This window comes from Pygocentrus nattereri, chromosome 19 (genome assembly GCF_015220715.1).
Source record: "Pygocentrus nattereri isolate fPygNat1 chromosome 19, fPygNat1.pri, whole genome shotgun sequence".
Taxonomy (NCBI): Eukaryota; Metazoa; Chordata; class Actinopteri; order Characiformes; family Serrasalmidae; genus Pygocentrus; species Pygocentrus nattereri.
The window spans coordinates 19,106,064-19,128,996 of NC_051229.1; the positions used below are offsets into that span (position 1 = coordinate 19,106,064).

Here is a 22,933-nt window from a genome sequence, read left to right on the forward strand (position 1 = left end):
GATGAATCTGATGGCTTCCAATACCTGAATACTTTTGTAAGTCACACCATGTAGTTTCTGACACTGCATGACAACAGCAAAACAAAAAAGGCTTCATGATGACTGCTCCAACCGTTCTTAGCTATGGAACCTGTGTAAGATCTTTTATATAATAACAAAGAATGTTTTTTACAGCCCAATTTGCTCAAGTTTACCAGGGGTGCCAATATGTACGCAGTGCACAGTACTTTTTTTTTCCTGGTAGCAAAAATCTCCCCAGTCAGTTACCCATGAGATGCATAGCTTAACCAGTGGTGTTTTGTTTTTTTGCATTTCAGTCTTTGTTCCTGAAACAATGCATTTCATAATCAGAAGCGGTACATTCTTCTTTCACTTTATTATGATTTACAAAAACAAATCATTTAACTTAGAATAAGTTAAAAAAAAGTTTATGGAACTGAGTCACTGAATATGTGAATGGGAAGATGAAAAAATTTAAAAAAAAAAAAAAGAAGAAAGTAATAATAATAAAAAATACGAACGTGGCTGCACTTAAGGATGAGGGAAATATGACATTTATTACCAGGCTGTGTAGGTCTTAAATGAAGTCTTAAAAAATGCTGGATAAACTGTATATATTTAAAAAAAAAAAAAAAAAAAAAAAAAAAAAAAATCAAAAGTCTTAAAAATCAAATGCTCGATGGACCACTCAATCTCATTCTAACTGTAGTTTCACCGTCTTTGTTCATTGTTCTAATAGTGAGGAAAACAAAATATTGTGCAAATAAATACTTTATACAGAGAGGAAAGCAACACTCTTTTCTCCTTTTGAGACGATTTCATATCAGTTGGCTTTTTTCTGATCTAGTTCTTGTTTTATTTTTATTTCCTTAATAAATATCACTATATGTGTATTCACATACAGTACATCGCTTAGCCACCGATAAATGAATAAAAAAAGAAATCAAAATCATATAATAAAAAACACAATATAAGAAAAAAAAACAAAAGATTCTAGTTGAATGTGTGTCCCATTTTTGGGATGCAAGAAAGTCTCCGTTAAAATGCCATTCGAATCCAGTCGGTTATTGGCTGGCTGAGCAGGTGGGTATGTGTGAGACTAGCTCTGGAAGAGTTCTGTGAACGTTCTGCACTTCTACCTTTCTTCACGTCTTTCTCCCCCTCCTTCTTTTTCAAACCCCCCACTTTTTCAATTAAAATCACCAAATTTGGACACGTATTGCCCACCATGCTTTTAAAAAAGAAAAGAAAAATGGACACAAACCATGAGGAATGATCATTCTCCAGTTCAATGATAAAAAAGCACTGTAGTATTGGTGAAGGTATGTTGAAAGTGGCATGTGTGTTTTTTTTTTCCTCCTCTGCTTGGTTAGCAAGGTATCCTTTGGCGTTTGTCCCAGTGAGTCTGATGATGATGATGCATCTCTAGCTCGCCACCAGAGGGCGCTGGTGTGGTGCCGGCCTTAAAGGGTGCACTCTGGACAATCGTCGTCAGGTTTCAGCTCAGCCCCCACGGTGATTCTATTCCAGTAACTGCAGAACTGTGTCTGATCTAGAACAGTCTAGAACAGAACATTCCCCAGTTCTCCAGGGCAGTTGCTGCTTTGCTAAGAGATTTGGAAGAGGGACAACTCTGTCTGTGTGTGTGTGTTTGGGGGACTGGAGGTATTCAAGCTTTAGGAGGTTCTGAATTATACTGTTTGGCCACGCTAGCACTGTCAGACTGAGATGATAATGTGTTTGAGGGGTTGCGTGTGGGTACGTGGGGGAGGATTTATTTTAAATTTTTTTAGGAGTTGTTGGCAGCATTCTCGTTGCTGGGGGAACTGGAAGAGGAAGAGGATGACGAGGAAGGAGAGAAGTTCATTCCTGATAAGCCTGGAGGATCTGTGGCTGTGTTCTGCCCACTCAGGCTCTTCCTGCATACTGGACACGTGTCGTGCTGCAGAAAACATACAAACACAAACACACACACACACACACGACCACTTAACAAGATGTGCCATCACTTGTACTGTGGTTAATTCACTGGCTGACATTCAGGCCTTGTCCACATGTATTTGGACATTTTTGAAAACGTACATAACCTTCTCACTGCGCTATGGCCTCCCATTCACACAAAAGCTTTTAGGTGCTGAACACCTTAAAACAGCTCTACAGGGTGGAGATTTTTGAAAACCTCTGCATGCCTGCAGGTTTCCTTCCGCTTAGGCCTGTGTTCATTATGAAATTTTTGCTGACAATTAACTGCTGTGTAGATAATAGTGATTAACAATTTGTCCTTTCTTGTTCATCTCATGCATATTAAAGCACAAAAAGCCATTAGCATTAAGGCACTCAATTCACATTCTGCTTATTTCAGCATAAAACAACTGTAAATATCTAATAACTGTAGAAAATATTGCAGTCAGCTTAAATAACTGATGATATGAAATAACTGCACTTAAGATATTATGTAATAATTGGGACAGGCTTTCACTTTTAGAGCTTTTATTTTCTAAATATCAATATCTCAATATTAAATATCAGATGGAAATCTGATGGCCTGCAATTCAAACACTACTGTGTTTGTAACACAACACTCTCACTTTATTATACGTTTCCATCCAAAGAATTTTTGTGGGGAAAAAAAAAACCTTTAAGTGCTTTAAAAGGTTTACCGATGCGTTACTTAAATGAAACATTTCATATTATTGGACGACAGTAAAAATGATGAGTGTAAAATTTGTGATAGGAGGCCGGTGTAGCACAGAGTCACGACAAGTTCGCTGAATCATTTCAAGTAACTAAGCATAGTGATCCTTTCCAACTACTGCTTGGAGGGCTATATGTCATGCTAGACATGACACACCAGCGCAAGTGAAGCACAAGCAACTGTACCTCTGACAAAGCTTCATCAACTAACTCCTTTGGGTAGAAAACCACTGTTTTTTTTCCTCCTTTTCTGTTCTAATTAAACAGCTTTACAGCAGCTTAAAAAACGTCACAGTACACAGTAACAGTGAATCTGCGCATTGTGAAAAAAATCAGTTACAAATTTTTACTACTGCTGTTAAGGTCAGCCCTAATTTTCACATGCTTGGCACATACAGTGGTAGGAGAATGCAACATTAGAAGTTTTGTACATGACCCTTTCCTGCAAAGGGTGTGTATTCTTTTATTGGTACAGCTGTGATGTCCTGCTTAGACAAAAAAAAAAAAAAAACTCTGATCTTAAATGTGTCAGACAGTGGTGTTGTCCACTATGCTATCAATTCCATTAAGTTGTCTGTTTGAAAATTAATCTTTAAAAAAAAAAAAAAAAAAAAAAAAAAAAAAAGCAGTGTGTATGCAGGAAAAATGGGCCATCAAGTTATTAGCAAAAAACATTTCTGCTAGCATATAATGCAATCCCTAAAACCACGGTGTCTCAAAGCCACAAAATCCAATTGTCAGCTGAAAGTGCAGTGTTTGAAAAGAACAGAAATGACAGTAAAGCAGCAAGCAGAAAAGCAGTGTTACCTGTTCCAGCCAGGGCACTATACAATCATTATGAAAGAGGTGATTGCATGGAAGTTGCCTAACGCTCTCCCCCTCGCTGTAGTCTTCTTTACACACAGGACATTCTAAACCAGCACCTGATACCACACAAGGAAAGAATGGTGAGGAAAAGAGTGAAGTAAAAAGCTGAATGTGTGTCTGCAAATCTAGCCCTTGGTGTTTGCTGCGGTCAGAGATGATAACGGTTGATTTAATCCAGTAGTCAGCATCAAAACATAAGCTAATTAGCCAAGTCATTTGGCATGACTAAGTTAAGTGAAAGCCCCATAGCAAAGAAGGTCTTAGAGTGAATCTCAAATAGCTCCTTACTTCCTACATAGTGCACTACAAGAGTTACTGTGGCTTCTACACCCAAAGGGATGCACTGTATGTATCCAATAGGGAGACTAATGTTAAATGTTAGACATTTAAATGTACAATCTGGGTGTAGAAACCACGACCTACAAAGTGCACAACACAGGGGGAGGTAGCTATTTGAGATTCAGTCTTAGAAATTGTACATAACGTGCGCTGACCAGTGTAATTTCAACACCACACAGAATAAAAAAGAAAATTAAGAACATACTGGGGGGATCAAATACAGGGGTGATAGTGGGAAAAATTCCTGAGCCTGAACTTTTTTTCTCTGCTCGGGAGGTGAGCAGAGTGGGGGTGCTATGTATGCGACACACTTAACACATAACTTGTTGGCCCCTGGGCGCAGATATATGTCTATGTATAACCCTGATCTTCATTACTGTCAAAGAATTTTTGCTTTTGAATTAGTCCCTTCAATGATAGATTGTGTTGAATTTTGTTGAAATACATGAACAACATTCAGACATGAGATAAACAAACCCAATATAAGCTTATATTTCAGAAGCTTGTGCAGATTACCAGAACTCTTGGGACTAGCAGGCCTGTTCAGGAATCCATACCTGTTTTTAACTAGTCACATACCTTATTGCTTCTATAGCATAGGAGACTACAGATACTACAGCCATACCAAGAACGGTCAGCAGGTGGCAATAACAATACTCCAAAGTAAACTAGGAATTGATTAGTAGCCTAACCATTGACTAAATGACATGAACAAGGACACATTCATTTCTTTTAAAAATATAATAGCAAACTATGCAGCATTTATTTTAAATATTTTAAGTATTTTAAATACTGAGTTTAATACTGGCGGAATATCACAAACGCCCGGTATTTAGTTTCGGTTCGCTTGACTGACATGTCGGCGTCGTCGTCACCCTCAGGTGTTCTCTGCAATCACATTCCAAGCCATCTGACTGCAAAATGTGGTGTTTTTGAGAGATTCATATATAAGGCTACACTTATTTCTATAACTACAAGAAGAACACAATGAACGTGTATACAGGATCAGTCAAAATCTGGACACACCTAATTGTATGTTTTTCATTATACTAAAGTCTTTTTTGATTAGAGCTGTCATAATTACCAGCTTAAAAGGATTTTTTAACAAACATTTTCATCTCGATTTAGCCTGTCACATTAGCGGTAGTACAGGCTGAAGCACAGCTGCTAGCACACTATATGGTGCTATGACAGAATCTGTGGCTGTAGCACTCTTGTTCAAATACAACTTTTAAATGGCTTTTTTGAAGTGATACCTTCAGCAACCAAGGACTTTAAATCACAGTCATACTCCAAAGGGCCACCATGGGTCAAATGTTTTGCTGATTTTTCTAAGCAAAACTAAGGTAACACATCATCTACAGACAACACACTTCTGCACTTCTGAATTTAACATGCCCATAAGATTCTCAAAACCCGGAAAAAAAACGTCCTACGGGCATATTGTTTACATTTCGTCAGCATAATGTGCATGAGCAGTCCATGCTGGCTATGACTTATAAATCAAGACACTGCCCGCAGTAACATATGTATAACCAGCTTGTAAATAACGCATCAGCATGCACAACACAGGAGCTAAAAGCTACAAATAACTAGTTATTCATCTAATTATTCATATAACAATCTCTCTTTACCATCATCTACACAATCATTTACCATCCTCAACATCATTGTGGCCACAAAAGTGAGTAAGTTTTCTGTCAGTGTTGATGAGGTTCAGTATTAGCTTGACATTAGCTTCAAGTTATATGAGCCCTGTGAACATTCCAGTGTTCTCTCAAGCATAAGCAATCTAAACGCAAAGAGATAAACACCAAAAGTGATTCATGCACCAGTGTCAGTTGTCAATGGTGAACAACTACGACCTCTTGAAAATTATCAAAACTACAGAATCCATCCCTCACCTGTCTACCAGTGACACAATGATGAAAGCAAACTTTGGAATATGTAGTTGTCTCACAATGTCAGACAGCCGGGATGCCATAAAAAACATACTCCACTTTGTCTTTTTTATTGCTGTTGTTACTACAGCCATGAAATACACAGCACACCATGGCTATAATTTACCTGTCAGGATGCTTTATTAGCTAACAATGTACAAACAGTGGCTTTACGAGTGAGTGACATCAATCTAGTACCATCTATTGAGAAAAAAAATAAAAACAAATGTGCTCTTTGCAAAAGTTCTGGCACATTTTACACTTCATCGTTTTTCAGCATGTTAAACTCTGCAAATAAATAGAAATTCACACAGAAAATCAACAAAACGAACACCAGGGGTGTTCAAAATTTTGCATACAACTTTATACGGTATTTACAGTTATTGGTTGGAATGTGTAGCCACTGTTGCCCCAACTCGACATCAAGGTTCAGAAAATAGTGCAATTAATTACGCCTAACTAAAATCTGTTTGACAGCCCTAATTTTGACCTGAAGGCTTGGCCTTAAATCTTGTTCCTAAGGAAACTACAAATATCGATAAATAGTGGTAGTTGTATGAATTTGTACATAGTTTTAAATTGGAAAATTTAAAATTTAAAATGTAAAACTTCTGTAAAGTATGTTAGAAAAGCTCCCTAGATGGCTCCTAAAGACACTGCCAAAGGCTCCACTTATACTTTTACTAAAATGGGAAAAATAGCAAAGACAAAAACTACGCTGTCATGTGTGGGTGTGTCCAATCTTTTGACTGTTATTGTGAATTTTGTGGGTTTTTGAGGTAGAAAGTATTTCAATCATACGCATGTTAAGAGCTTCGGGCTAGAACAATATCGCTCTCACAACTACAACCCCCTACACACATATACAAACACTCAGAGCTTCCATAAGAGCAAAGAAACTTTGTACAATATGATTCCCTTCTTTGACGTCCTGGACTCTGAATGGTGATACAAATACTTCAGCACAATTTTTTGAAAAGATCTCTTCAAAGAATATTTAGACTGTCTATCATCCATTATCAGTTATGCTTACTCCAGAACAAATTTACAGGAAAGCTTTTTGTCTTGTGTTCTTGCACAACCTCTATGTACCTAGATCACTTAGGATTTGCCTAGCAAAAGCTTTAAGTCACATAAATACAGGCAAATAACATGTAAATGTGATCTTGGAGCTTGCTGTGGGAACCAATCAAATGTGCATGTGTTGCATTCACAGATAGCACGGGGTTACACAATTACAGCTATGGGCAACTCTTGCTAAGTTTCATTCTCATAAAAGAGGCAATAATAAGTGATATCAGAAAATGGCCTAGATAACAACTATAACAGTTAACTAGTTATGGAGCTAAAGTTAGCCAGGAGTTTCCCCTGTACTTTCCTACAACGCAATGGCCATAAACAAAGTCTGCAGGTGTGTAACTCACCCACGTGCTCTTCTGTGATCTGAACTGTTGGGAGGCTTTTGATTTTCTCTCTGTCTGCTGGAGGTGGACCCGTATTTTCAAATTGATTCAATAACTGTGAATAGAGGCACAAGAAAAGGAAAAAAGAAAAAAAAAGCCAAAGAAAGTTTAACAGTCATTATTGTGATACATGTTGCACATAACACATACAAAAGTAAATAGCCAAGTTAAGGCATGTCACTATAAAGGTGTCATACCTGTGTTATAATAGCATCTAATCCATTGGCACCCCATGCATAGTCCATTGGATTTGAATGTAGCATTCCCCTGTAAAGAGAGATCAGTCCAAAAATAGTCAAAGGTGATGTTCTTTCAAATTTAGCATAATCTGAATATTTAAGTAGAAAATCTCTAAAATAAAGAAAAGTTTAAATCACATATTATCATACCATGGTCCCATGCCCATGTTTGGCATAGCTGTTGGTGCGATGATTCCATTTACTAACTGCTGAATTATTCTGTTAAAACATGAAGCATTACATGTTATATGGAGTAACTCAGTCAAAGCATGGGGTAAACTTGGGCTGGGTTTTAAAAAAAAACATGTACTTTGTACTTACAGTGAACCAAATACATGCAAATGCAATATGACTATGCCTAATGTGACCACAGGGCTTCCTCCAAGGTATCTTAAGACCTACATACATCTGATATCTTTCAGCGATATCTTTTAATAATTTTCCATATTCATAGCAACAAATTCATGAAGCCATATGATCCAAGATTAGCAGCGTATCTAAACTAAAAAGTCCAGTTGAGTTACACAGATAAAACAAATATTAGCTACTCATGACTACAATATGCTGTGAGCATCACCATGAAGAAGCCCTAGCTTCACATTCAGACATGTCACGCATGGAAATGCCTCCTGGCAAAACTGTGCAACTCAAACATAAAGTGTTTAACCTCCAGTGTTTACAACGTCATTTCCAAAAAAGTTGGGACGCTGCTCAAAATGTTAATAAAAGCACAATGCAATGATGTGCAAACCAATTAAACCCTATGTTTATTTGAAATACTACAAGGACAATATATCAAATGCTAAAATTGAGTTTTTTGAAAAATATATGCACATGTTGAATTTGATGGCAGCAACACATTCCAAAACCAAGGGACAAGGGCATGTTTATAAAATGTGTTTCATCACCTCTTCTTTTAACAACACTCTGGGGAGAGAACTGAGAAGACAGTGCTGTAGTTTTGAAAGTGAAATGGTCCCCATTCTTGTTTGATATAGGATTTGAGCTGCTCAAAACTTTGGGGGCTCATTTGTCATGTATCTTGTTTCATAAGTGCCATATGTTATCAGTGGGTGATGAATCTGGACTGCAAGCAGGTCAATTTAGAACCTGGACTTTTTTTTTAAATACAGAGCCAAGCTGTTGTAATACATGCAGAATGTGGTTTGACATTGTCTCGCTGAAATATGCAAGACTGTCTCTGAAAAAGACGTCGTCTGGATGTCAGCACATGTTGCCAAAACATATATATATTGTTCAGCATTAATGGTGCCTTCACAGATGTGCAGGTCACCATGCCATTCAAGAGTTTGAAATTGCTTTATAAATTGCTATATAAAGAATTTATTAAAAGGTACTTGTGTGTCATGTTCAATATTTTGGCAACAACAGGCACTTCTGGGATAAATAACAATATATTAAATATAACTATAGAAATATAATATAGCTTCCAACTAAATATTTCTAATTACATAACCTTGAAGTTACACAGGAATAGTGTATTCAAATAATTTTATACATTCATTTGTAGTCATACTGGGTTTGTTATTGTTGAAGGCACCGAATCCAACATTTAAACAGTAGTAGTAGTAATATGTATTAATCTATATTAATATAACATTTTATTGCAAACAATGCTGACCTATTTCTTCAGGTCTATGTTTTTTTTAAACCCGTAAATTATTATTATTTTTAATTTACAAAAAAAAGTTATGAGGTTCTGATATGACAGCATTGACATGTACTTGGCCAGCAAAGTAATTCTGATTCTGTGCTCACCCCTCTAAAGTTGGCACCCCTTCATGCCGCGTCCCTTGTCTCCGGGGGACATGGCGTCCCCGTGGCTGTCTGGCTCCGTAACGCTGGCGGGAGGCCATCTCCCGCTCTCTGCGGTTCTCTGCCTCACGGTTGTCCTCAGTGGGCAGCCCTGCCCGCAAATCAAAGCCCTCACCAAAGATCCCCAGAGCAAACTGACCGTAGCCATGCGGGAAGGTAAACAAGGTCTGGTCCACATTCTGAAGAAAATAAAAGCCATTAGGTTAACCATCTTCAGCACATTCAACTTAAAGTTGCACTGAATTTGATGGTTAGGCAGAAGATCAAATTTATTCCCAGATGTAGTCGATCAGCTAAGACATATTCGGTGCCTCAATTTTGATTCTTGTGGTCTGGAGCTGCAAGACTAATGTAGCTAAGAAGTAAAAGAATTATCAAACAATAACTGGATGTCTAAATAACAGACTTGTGTGGTTCCTGAATCTGTGCTGCTATCTATAAATGTTAACTTGACAGCAATACAAAAGCCACTTGATACCAATATAAAAAGAGACACAAGCCAAAAGAAACACTGCTTGTTCCCTGAAAGAAATCCATTAGCTCACCTCAAATGGGGGACGGTTCTGATCACTGGTGGAGGGTGTGGATGTGGATCCATTCTCTGCACTGGAGGTAAAAACAAACCATTTCAATGCTAATATAACAAAGAAGGCAAGCATTTAGACTAATCCATCTAAGGAAAAGAACATATGCTGTTCTGAACACACACAATCTCAGATGTGAACATACAATACCACTCAATTCAGGCAGTCAAGTTTGAAATTCTTTAATATATTCATTATACTTACAGTACTGTGCAACAGTCAAAGTCAGTTCAACTATCAGACCTATCAACTCAGCTTCCAGTCAAAACAGCCATTAAATACAAGCTAAAATTCAGTGACAGGAAAATAAGCAGAAAACATTTTTACCAGATTATGTAAATCACATGTCTAAAAAAAACAAACAAAAAAAAAAACAACTAAATATAATAGCACTAATTCACTATATAGTTTGTCTAACCTTTATTACAGCTTCCCTTCTGTTCAGGAGCTTTCAGTTTTTCAAAGAAATCTGCAGGGATATTTTTCACACCTCCAAAGTTTGGTCTTAGTAATCGGTTTAATTCTCTGCCTCTTACATTCCAAGTAATCCCAAATACATTCAAGGATTTTCAAGCTTGATTTTCTCCTCTCTCTCAAAGATTAAAGACTGAAGTACTGTTCATCCCAATGTGGTTTTAAAATAGCCTAATAAATTTACATTCATCAAAAAGTGAGCACACAGCATACATTATTGAACATTACTACAATTGCTTATGACCTTCAAAAATTAATGGAGACGATTCACAGCCTTAATAATAATATCCAGTGTTTACATATGGTTTCTACTTGCAACTTACAAGCAATTATTTTATGCGTTCTTTAAAGTTTAATACAGTTTTCCTTAAATTACAGTGTTAAAATTATTCAGCATGAATTCTCCAGATACAAAGACCTGACCTGGAAAACAAAGTGATTTTAGCCTTAATGACTGCAGTCTAAGTCCGGAGGAACAGTGTTGTAGAGGTTCAGTGAAACAGGTTCAGCTCCGAAGAGACACTGCAACACCAACAAGGCTTTCAGAGCAGTCAGCAGCAGCCTAAATTATATGAATGAAATAAAACATGGCTACAGATCACACTGCTGCCAAATTGAGCGTACAAGTTGCTCATCTATGGTTTCTATCCTCTGTCAGAGGACATAAAATTGTGCCTAGAGCAAAAATCTGTATGAGAAATCTTTATATGTTAAACTATTTTGGTTAAGGGGAAATGCTCAACACAATTTCTCTCAGCACAAGCTCCTTCCTATTTTTTATTACCAGGCTGCTTAATGTGATTCTTAACTATACAGAGATTTGTACAACAATTAGATTTCAGGACTGAATATCAGCTGAACCATGTGCATCCTGTTGAGAGCGAAAAACTGTAGGATTCTGTTTTTCCCAGAAGCTTGTGCAATTCTTGGTAGTTTGTGTGGTCACTTTGCAAACACAAATGAGCACTTCATGTTCCTCTCCAAGCAACTTGACCATAAACTTTCTTTTCCCTCAAAAGCAGGAAGACATACCTTCTCTCCTCTGGTAACTCTTCAATGAAGCCAGATTCACACCGTGGACAGGTGTAATCCTTTAAAAAAAAAGAAAGAAAGAAAAAAAGAGAAAACATTCAAATAGTAATCGTCACATGTGCAGAAGTTTGTAAAGTCTCAAAACTTTATGAACTTGTCAAGTCTTAACTGAAAATGACTTGTTAGGCAGGACAAGAACCGTAATTAGGAATTATCAGGAAATTACAATTACAGAGCATAAAAAAACTCTAACTCTTCAAACTTTGTGGTAACACAACAATCATGGCCTCTTCTAAGCAACTGAGGATGTGAAATGCCTACTGATGCCTGCAAATCAGGGAAAAGCTATAAATAAAATCAAATTTACATTGTCTAAAACATCACTAAGAAATAGGCGTTAAGTGAAACTCTGGGGTAAGATCTGGAAGACCAAGAAAACCCTCAGACAGAAATGCCACTGTACTGGCCAAAAAGGCAAAGTAAAACGCTCATATGTCAACAAAGGACCTGCGATGACAATACAAAATCTAAAAAAAAAAACATTTTGGGCAACATGACTCAGACCTCTAATTAAATGGTGTGATGAAAACTATAGTGCAAGGTAGAAAGACAATCAGAAGTTGTAGAACAGTTGACAATTTCCTATTCAGTCCCTTATAGACAGTATAAAATTTATAACATGATTTAACAGATCCAATAAGTTCCCATATACTAGATATTTGGTTTGATTTAATCAAACGTCATAAATTTGGAAGGCAAATAAAAGTTGGCTTGTTTGTGATGAGAGATTTAAACCAAGCCAGACAGAGTGTTCTTGAGAAAAGAGGATCACATCATGTAGACAGCATGTAGAATTATCAAGAATGGAAGTGTGATGAGTTTCCAGGAATTACAAGAGAATTAGGAATTAGGTAAACAGCCTTTTTTCCCCCATTTTTAATACCAACAGCTTACAAGCGCAATATAAAACATACAAACTCTCAAGCCTTTAAATGCAACTGTAGCTGTTGTGAAGACATACAATGGGACAAAATTTAAGGTGACATCCCAGCTTTACCACAGCCTGAGGGAATGTCAAGTTTCCTCCACTCTGTACATTAAAGCTAAAAGCGAGAGAGTGCTAAGTATAGATACTACAGAGAAAGAGTGGACTAAAATGTCTAACACAGACACAGAACCACTAATTCAAGGGCATGGAAAGAATTTAGACTGAAAAATATGATCCATTATTTCATAACACCTGAAATAAGAAGTAAACAAACTGGTCATCAACAACCATGTTGGAAGCAAGGAGGCCAATTATATCTATGTATAATCTGAAAAAAAAAATCTCACTAAAACATTTTAAGTGACTAAGAAAAACAAATTCATTTCTGGTATCTTAATTTTGCTTTGCACCATGTTCATCTAGCCAAATTTTAACCCCACAAAAGCAGAAGCATAATCCAACAGAAAATAAGGGGTTGAGGTTCAGAATTTTCTTTCTGTGGAACTCAGTCAACGTAATGTCGCTTAAAAACTAACAAGCCTTCACCGCACTACTCGCCGCTCTGCTCTATCCCAGCAAACATAAAAGCAAGGCGAAAGACCAGTTTTACCGCAGTTTAATTATTGTTAAATTACTTTTTTCAGCTTTGGACAACAGAAACGTTTGAAAACATGCAAAGTAGAGGTCTGAACTGGACTGCTTTCTCAAGATTTCATCTCAATCCCATCCTCTCCCAGGAAAAAAAAATCTGAATCATCTGTCCGCCTCCTGCTTGTTCTGTTCCATCAATGTATCAATATTTGAAATAGTCTATTCACAAATACATTATCCTCTGCTGAAATAACACAGCCAGGGTTACCAGGTTTACCGTGAAGTAACTTCACCACTCTCCATATGTACCCAGTAAACACAAAGCAAGAATAAAATCACAAAACGGTTACTTTTGGCATTTTGCTGGGTTCGGCAGCTGCAGCCATTGAACTGAAGGATCCGCCATCCTTGTAAGCCACAAGAATTAACATGCTGATCACCTGATGTTTCACAATTCTTAGAATGACTTCATTCATTTACACTGCTTTACTGTTATCACTTCATATTGTTTAGGTATATGACTTTGTGATTGTTCTACTTTATTTGGGCTATTCAATAATTTGCAGGATTTCTCTACATGCATGCTTCGTACCCACTCCCTCCTGCACACAACATCGAAAATTAATCCTGCGCTGCAAGATATTGCGGTGAATCTCGTGGGTCCAGCGGGAACCCTTTGGGAATGCAGACCTCTAACCCAAAGGATGATCCGCAGACTAAGGCTTGGAATCGCTCAAAACTTTTAATAACATTACTCTATACCATAGACAATTACAGTTAAAATAGTTTTACAAAAAGAAAAATAACAGTTATTCCAGATGGAAGTTCCAGTCACAGCATGGTACCCAGCAGTCTTGGTTTCTGAAGATTGTAATGTTTTGTTCAGTCGCAGTGATATTTATATTTATGCTTGTATTTGTTCAACAGATTACTGATGTTTAAAGGGCTGTCAGCTTTATTTGATTATGCTTTTAGCTGTAGGCTTCTGCATAAATTAACTATTGCCTGGCAAATAAAGAACAATGTTGGTCATTTCAATTTTGCTCTGTGTTTCTCCAGTTGGATTCGAGGTGGGTGGGACCATGTCAGAAGATGTCAATGTCAATCAATCCCTCAGACCAAAATTATAACAGACCTATCATCAGCAACTCCTTTCAGCGCCAACCCCTCACCCCCACTTCCAAACTAAAATCTCTTTAGCTGTGAGATTGAATCAGATATCTTTATAAACACTACTTAACTGTTATAAAATGACTAACACACAGCCTTAATTACAGAAAAAAAATGCCTGCAGTGCCTACTTGGCAAAAGTGCAGTTCCACTATTTGACACAAGTGAGACTGGGTTTTAGAGATCTTGTTTACTGATGCTTTATCTCTCCCTTTACTTTCATTAGATGAGCTGCTGGGAACAGTGTGCAGGTAAATTAACTTCTTCTGCATAGTATGTTGGCTCATCTAAATATGAGCCAAATAATACTCATATTGCTTGAATTATCTGTTGGCCATCATAGTCACCAAGCCACAGCACTGCATGATGAAGGTGTTGAGATGATTGGAAATTCCAACCTGTGTTAGTCACTCACACAATCTCAGTTAATGCAGCCACTCTAGGTTGAACGTAACTTAACTTCCATAATCTGACACAGATTCAAAATCAAACTTCTGCCAGAAAATAAACGCTTAAAAAAGCAAAAACAAAATCTACATTTTAAAAAGGCCTGTTGCCACAGCGTTGTTTACGTTGCCATGGCCACTCCACTGTTAATCACTCAATAATCAGCTGAGTTGCCAGCCTCTTTAATAACATACATATCAACCTATAATATCCAAATAAGACAATTACATATGGCATTAAAATTAGGTATTGTATAACAGCGTTTTTTTTTTTTTATTGGTGTACTAATTCCGCTGGTAACATAAAAGTATTGATTCTCAACATTCATCCCTACAAGGGCCCCCTTAAATGCAACCTACATTTACAGCTTAAAACCACTTTAAGTAGTTATAAACTTAAACCTACATCATGCCTAATAGGACCCATTTTATGCACAGGAGCTTGGCATCCCAATCAGCCTGACTGCATTTCCGACATCAGCAACCTACAGACCACCATGACATGGAAGCAGTAGTACCTGCAGCTCTTCTATAGTGCTTTCACAGTGGCTCCATACTGTGCGAGTTCATTCTAGAGTCCACGTACAATGAGAGGCAAAAAGCATCTGAAAAGGATGCCAAACGGAGCACCAAAGAACCTTTGTTAGACCATTCACTATCCTCCATACAAGGAGCAAAGCATGTGCTGAACAAAGAGCTGAGGAATATGACAATATTTGTCATTATTGTGACAAATTACATCACAAAATGCTTTTCTGAGTGTATTATGGTTATTGTGAGTACTTGAAAACATTTCCCAACAGCAAGTTTGATTACAAAGAGAGCATCATCAGTCTTGGTTAATTGGATTTAAAGCTGTTGAATACAAGTAAATGGATTCACAGTTTTTGAGTATTTTAAAAATGTGGCACTACTTTACAGTAACATATATGATACATCATGCACTGTAATTAAAGTTCCTGAAGAATCGTGGTATTGTGTTTTGTCATGTCCCCCAGTTCTAGATGAACTTACTCCTTATGAAAAGACTGGATAAATGACAAACATGAAGATTATGAAACGGACAGGCACTCACTGCTTTGCTTAGCATCACTTGCCACTTGAAGAAGCCTGGATCATTACAATTATACACGTTTGTGCTGACACTGCCATAACTGCAATGACAGATGAAGCACTATAGCCAAAAGTGACAGCTTGGGAACTTTTTTGACTCACACTTATGATTGCAGCTGACACTTAACCCAAGCCCAAAGGCTCAGAGCACCACCGGTCCACCAGATGACAGAAAATTATTTAGGTGTCAAGAATAACAGGTGACTCTGACAGCTCTCACAGGAAAGCCACAGTCTTCGCGCTGTCAGCTATTTGGTGGTTGAAAACTCGTTCAAACCTCTTCCTAGATAGGTGGCTAACCTATATAGTCTGAAGGCCTGTGTTTGTATATTGCAAGGATTCAGAGACCTTAAATATAAAAATGTGTCCACAGGTCTGCCAAAATTACACACTACACGAATTCATGCAGACCAGTATAGCTGTACTCGTGTAGGTTAGCTGCTTCAGTCCACAAATTTAACTACCCAACCGCACCATACTGGACATAGCTAATCTCAGTTTCACGCCACATGCCAAGAGCTGGTAATGTAACGCCAAGCCAGCAGCAGGCTTAGCTTGACAATTAGCCACTGAACCTTTGAGCTGTCTAGCAATGCTACACATTAGGCGTGTTAGCTAGCTTAAGTAGCTAGCTCATAAATAACAAAATACAAACGCGGAGGAGCCGCGAATCTAGCTAATCTGATAATAAACGCCTTAAAAGAAAACTGGGCCCTGCACGTTCATGGTTAGCTCGCTAACGAACCAAAACCCCCTCAAAACCACACAACACGACTCACTAGCAGCTAGCCAGCCCCAGCCTTGCTAGGCAGCTAAGCGCTAGTGAACGTTAACGCTGTTACTAACGACGATGCTAACAGGTTAGCCAGCTAGCGGCTACGCTATCTAGCAGCAGCTGCTCGTCCCCGAACTCTTGACACTCGCGGAGAATGTGGCGTTTTCGTGAGAAAACACGCGGCTCCACAGGTTTAACTCAACACAGCTTAGACCTAGGACGTACCGGGAGGCGAGGGCTGATCTCTTCTGAACATCGGTGACAGAAAAACCGGCAGGTCCGTAGGGGAGCTTCCGCCATCTTCTGATTCACTACGGGACTCAGAGCGAGACACGGCGGCTGAACGGCGCTCAGGCTGGGACATAAAGGGCGAACCAGGAGAGAAAGCGAAGCGCAGCGAGAGAGCAGGTCACGCACTGCGAGCAGGCAGCAGTGTGGAGCACAGCAGGCAGCGATAACAGCCTCAGGCATCAAAAGAGTGGAAGCAAACCATGCGCGAAAATAAGTATATGTAAGGCTTTGAGTCGTAACTGTAACTGGCCTGTAACTGTAACTGTTATAGGGATTGCGAAATTTAATTACAGAATATTTTTTACAAAGACACCGTTCAACTGATTTTTAAGAATTACCTTTTCAGTAGACAGTTAAAGCAGGTTATACTAACTGTGCCCATATATATGTATATGTGTGCGTGTGTGTGTGTGTGTGTGTATATATTCGCTTATATATATATATATATATATATATATATATATATATATACACACATACATACATACATACATACATACATATATGCATACACTTTATTTCCAAAAGTATCTGGTCGTCTGCCTTCACATGCATATGAACTTAAGTGACATCCCATTCTTAATCCATCCATCCATCCATCCATCCATCCATTTTCCAAGCCGCTTCTCCGTCAGGGTGCTTGAGCCTATCCCAGCAGTCTTCGGGCGGAAGGCAGGATACACCCTGGACAGGTCGCCAGTCCATCGCAGGGCAGACAGACAGACACGGACAGTCACTCACACACTCACACCCAGGGGCAAAGTAGCATGTCCAATTGGCCTGACTGCATGTCTTTGGACTGTGTGAGGAAACCGGAGATTCTGGAGGAAACCCACGCAGACATGGGGACATGGAGAACATGCAAACTCCACACAGAGAGGACCCTGTTCCATTCTTAATCCATAGGGTTTAATATGGTGTGGGCCCACCCTTTCTGGCGATCAACAGCTTCAACTCTTCTGGGAAGGCTATCCACAAGGGTTAGGAGTGTGTTTATGGGAATTTTTGACCATTCTTCCAGAAGCGCATATGTGAGGTCAGACACTGACATTGGACGAGAAGGCCTGGCTCTCAGTCTCCACTCTAATTCATCCCAAAGTTGTTCTATCGGGTTGAGGTCAGAACTCTTGTGCAGGCCAGTCAAGTTCTTCCACACCAAACTCGCTCATCCATGTCTTTATGGACCTCGCTTTATGTACTGGTACGCAGTCATGTTGGAACAGGAAGATACCATCCCCAAACTGTTCCTGCAAAGTTGGGAGCATGAAATTGTCTACAATGTCTTTATCTGCTGAAGCATTAAGATTTACTTTCACTGGAACTAAGGGGCCGAGCCCAAAACAACCCCAAACCATAATCCCCCCTCCACCAAACTTCACGCTTGGCACAAAGTGACACATCACAGAGACCCTCTCCTGGTCCCTCAATGCCAACTCCATAGCCAAGAGAGCCTGTAGAGATTAAAGAAGGCACATCTCCCACATCCCATCCTCACCATGTTCTGCAGGGGGACTGTGGAGAGCATCCTGAGCAGCTGCATCATCGCTTGGTTTGGGAATTGCACCACCTTAGACTGTACGACACTACAGCGTATAGTGAGGACAGCTGTGGAGCACAGCAGGCAGCGATAACAGCCTCAGGCATCAAAAGAGTGGAAGCAAACCATGCGCGAAAATAAGTATATGTAAGGCTTTGAGTCGTAACTGTAACTGGCCTGTAACTGTAACTGTTATAGGGATTGCGAAATTTAATTACAGAATATTTTTTACAAAGACACCGTTCAACTGATTTTTAAGAATTACCTTTTCAGTAGACAGTTAAAGCAGGTTATACTAACTGTGCCCATATATATGTATATGTGTGCGTGTGTGTGTGTGTGTGTGTATATATTCGCTTATATATATATATATATATATATATATATATATATATATATATACACACATACATACATACATACATACATACATATATGCATACACTTTATTTCCAAAAGTATCTGGTCGTCTGCCTTCACATGCATATGAACTTAAGTGACATCCCATTCTTAATCCATCCATCCATCCATCCATCCATCCATTTTCCAAGCCGCTTCTCCGTCAGGGTGCTTGAGCCTATCCCAGCAGTCTTCGGGCGGAAGGCAGGATACACCCTGGACAGGTCGCCAGTCCATCGCAGGGCAGACAGACAGACACGGACAGTCACTCACACACTCACACCCAGGGGCAAAGTAGCATGTCCAATTGGCCTGACTGCATGTCTTTGGACTGTGTGAGGAAACCGGAGATTCTGGAGGAAACCCACGCAGACATGGGGACATGGAGAACATGCAAACTCCACACAGAGAGGACCCTGTTCCATTCTTAATCCATAGGGTTTAATATGGTGTGGGCCCACCCTTTCTGGCGATCAACAGCTTCAACTCTTCTGGGAAGGCTATCCACAAGGGTTAGGAGTGTGTTTATGGGAATTTTTGACCATTCTTCCAGAAGCGCATATGTGAGGTCAGACACTGACATTGGACGAGAAGGCCTGGCTCTCAGTCTCCACTCTAATTCATCCCAAAGTTGTTCTATCGGGTTGAGGTCAGAACTCTTGTGCAGGCCAGTCAAGTTCTTCCACACCAAACTCGCTCATCCATGTCTTTATGGACCTCGCTTTATGTACTGGTACGCAGTCATGTTGGAACAGGAAGATACCATCCCCAAACTGTTCCTGCAAAGTTGGGAGCATGAAATTGTCTACAATGTCTTTATCTGCTGAAGCATTAAGATTTACTTTCACTGGAACTAAGGGGCCGAGCCCAAAACAACCCCAAACCATAATCCCCCCTCCACCAAACTTCACGCTTGGCACAAAGTGACACATCACAGAGACCCTCTCCTGGTCCCTCAATGCCAACTCCATAGCCAAGAGAGCCTGTAGAGATTAAAGAAGGCACATCTCCCACATCCCATCCTCACCATGTTCTGCAGGGGGACTGTGGAGAGCATCCTGAGCAGCTGCATCATCGCTTGGTTTGGGAATTGCACCACCTTAGACTGTACGACACTACAGCGTATAGTGAGGACAGCTGAGAAGGTCATTGGGGTCTCTCTCCCCTCCATCTAGGCCACACGCTGCATCCGCAAAGCCACCAGCATTGTGGACGACCCCATCCATCCCTCACACAGACTTTTTTCACTGCTGCTGTCTGGCAGAAGTCATCACTGCCAGACTCTGCAACAGCTTTGTTCCTGAAATGATCAGATTTTTAAACTCACGAGGACTGAACTAAACCCCCCCTCACACACATACTTTACACACACACCTTTTTTCAAGCTCTACTTGCACATCTGGAACATTGCTGCTAACACTGTGTTTACACTGTTTTCCTACCTCAGTAACTGCTGTGTTTATGAATGTCATCTGACTATGTTACTCACAGATCACAGCATATTAAATATCTCTGCACCTTATTCCACTACCTCATGTCCAGAAATGAGTGCTGTGTCAGTGCTGCACTGTCCTGTCTGTTTACTGTGTCTAATGTCTGTTTAATTTATCGTATTATTGTTTCTAGCTTTATTCTTTTCTTTTTTTCTATGCCTGCACATTCGCACTTTGTACTTTCTGTTCCTTATTGCACCGTGTTGTTCCTGGAGGAACGTAATTTCACTCCACTGTGTACTTGTATATAGAAGGAATTACAATAAAAGCCTCTTGACTTAATATTGACTTGAGAAGCAGTCTGCAGGCCTAGGTGCTAGGTGCTTATATACCTGTGGCCATGGAAGTGATTAGAACACCTGAAATCATTTGGATGAGTGAGTGAATAATTTTGCATACTTTTATTTATTTATATATATATATATATATATATATCGCTGGTGTTATATATATCGCTGGTGTTATATATATTGCTGCTGTTATATATATTGCTGCTCATTTTTCAGTTTTTGACCGTTTCAAAGCACCTGTTGCCCTTTACATTGTGTGCAAGTTCATGATGAATGGAGCAAGAGAAACAGTCCAAAATGACTTGGAAAGATGTCTGGTTCCATTGACTTGCATTAAAACTACAGTATGTTTTTTCTTTCTCCTGTAAAGTTCCAATTTTGGAGATACAAGGTTTTCTTCCGACAACAGCAATATATATATATATAGACACACATTTCTCCTTCTGGGTCACAGGGGATGCTGGAGCCTATCCCCGCGGTCACCAGGCAGACAAACACATTCACTCACACCTAGGGGCAATTTAGCATGTCCAATTGGCCTGTCTGCATGTTTTTGGACTGTGGGGGGAAACCAGAGAACCCATTGGAAACCCATGCAGACATGGGGAAAGCGTGCAAACTCCACACAGAAAGGATTCTGGTCACCCAGCCGGGAACTGAACCCAGGCCCTGCTTGCTGTGAGGCAACAGTGCTACCACACCACCGTGCTGCAACCTATCTATCCATCTATCTATTTATCTATATATATATATATATAAAATAATAGGAGTCATAAGGTCAGTAATAAATAATCTGTAAATTTCTTAGTCTGATATTTTTGCTAAGTATCCCAATATTGATCATTGCAAAGATTAAAAATTATTATTATTATTATTTAAATACTAAATAGTAAATAAATTACTATAAATAAATGACATATAAATACTAAATTACTATTAATAAGGAAGTGGTTCTTTTTGTTGTTATTGACTATAACCTAACCTTGAGTTGACACAGATTTATCACCCATTTCAATATTGAGAATGCTCTTTCTGTTGTTTTTTAGTGGAAATGACACACTGCTGCCATCAGCTGGATAAAAAGTGTTTCATCTCTGGTTTATATGAGGCAACAATAAATTACAATAATTTACACACTACACTCATCTCTATTGCTACACCACACCTGATTCCATGGTTATGCTATAGCAATTTCCATTGTTACACCACACCCACACCACAAAATGATATGACTTATTACATCTTCATAGTGTGATATAACAAAATACGCATGTGTTTGGCTTTCCTGATCTTAGATTGAGAGTATATGGAGGGTCCAGACAGCAAACAATAGATGAATAGATGAAATACATTATAGAATGATGTGTTATCCAGGGTAACTTATATTGCCTTATGCGTTCCCACATTTATTTTCAAATGTATTATAGCACTCTAGTCTGTCCATAAGAGTACTTGTACACAAACGCTGAAAAAGCCTGTTAGAAGTGTGGAATATTTTTAGACATTAGCACCAAGTTCCCAAGCTAGCCTGCAGATGGCGCCGTACTGCCTATAATGTGAGGAACACTGAGAGAGACATTCATGAAAAGTTCCAACAATGAGGCCTGAAAGTCTGAAAGGAGAGGCTGATATCTACTCTTAGTTTGTTGCTGAACCAAAGCTATGCCTTCATCTAATTCAACTTCCTGAACACTTATTGTGCTGAATATTCATTCACTATATAGGCAAATATATGTGGGCTATGTCCAATAAGCCAATAAAATAGGTGTTATGTTCATACCTTTGGCCACATATTGTAATGTGCTTTATTAGTTTATAAGTGACATAAATATTATTTGTTTTTATGTGCATTTCAAATCAGCAACACAATAAAAATGACAACCTTCTTACTAATATGATAAAAGGTAGAGTTTAAAAACTCCATTCATAGCCTTTTGGCAAAACATTTCACAGGTGTATCCGCCAGCTCTACTTTGAGAATGCTCTCATTAGCTTTTCATAAAAATGGCACACAAATTAAAATTGTGACGAAGAAAAAATGTTTCTTCAGAAGTACACACACACTTCCATAGCTGGAGTGTGTGGGGGTGTTGCCACTGCTTAGCGAGCACTCAGCCGGCTGTCAGAGTGAATTTGCACCTGGCTACATTCAAAAGCTTTGACAGAAAAAATGCCAGCAGTGAAGAACTCACCTGAGTAAACTCGCGCCTCTTCCTTCCTTTCAGACTGCTGTAAAACACCTGTGACTCAGAAAGGCACTCAAGTGTCTCTTTTATTCAGTGCTGAGTGAGTTCAACATGTTTTTTTTTTACTAAAGCAAAATCTTAATGAAATGGATCACATCAAATAATTGAATTAAGCATACAGTTAAT

At 39.0% G+C, this 22,933-nt stretch overlaps 1 protein-coding gene across 1 annotated transcript; it reads right to left on the reverse strand.

The window, feature by feature from the left end:
- Positions 1-357: 357 nt before the first annotated feature.
- Positions 358-16,932, reverse strand: rnf126 (ring finger protein 126). Its single transcript, XM_017722469.2, has 9 exons — positions 16,777-16,932; positions 11,469-11,527; positions 9,924-9,984; positions 9,322-9,557; positions 7,693-7,761; positions 7,501-7,570; positions 7,265-7,358; positions 3,502-3,617; positions 358-1,942 (listed from the first exon to the last, which is right to left on the reverse strand). Exons 1-9 carry the CDS (start codon positions 16,849-16,851, stop codon positions 1,790-1,792), a joined length of 933 nt encoding a protein of 310 aa, XP_017577958.1. The 5' UTR covers positions 16,852-16,932; the 3' UTR covers positions 358-1,789.
- Positions 16,933-22,933: the final 6,001 nt, after the last annotated feature.

Excerpts from the sequence above, each read along its gene's own strand:
- rnf126 (XM_017722469.2), bottom strand. The coding sequence starts at position 16,851 with ATGGCGGAAGCTCCCCTACGGACCTGCCGGTTTTTCTGTCACCGATGT. Across the intron at positions 7,762-9,321 it reads GGGGTGCCAACTTTAGAGGG|AATAATTCAGCAGTTAGTAA; the intron begins GTGAGCACAGAA and ends ATGTTTTAACAG. Across the intron at positions 1,943-3,501 it reads TAGTGCCCTGGCTGGAACAG|CACGACACGTGTCCAGTATG; the intron begins GTAACACTGCTT and ends TGTTTTCTGCAG.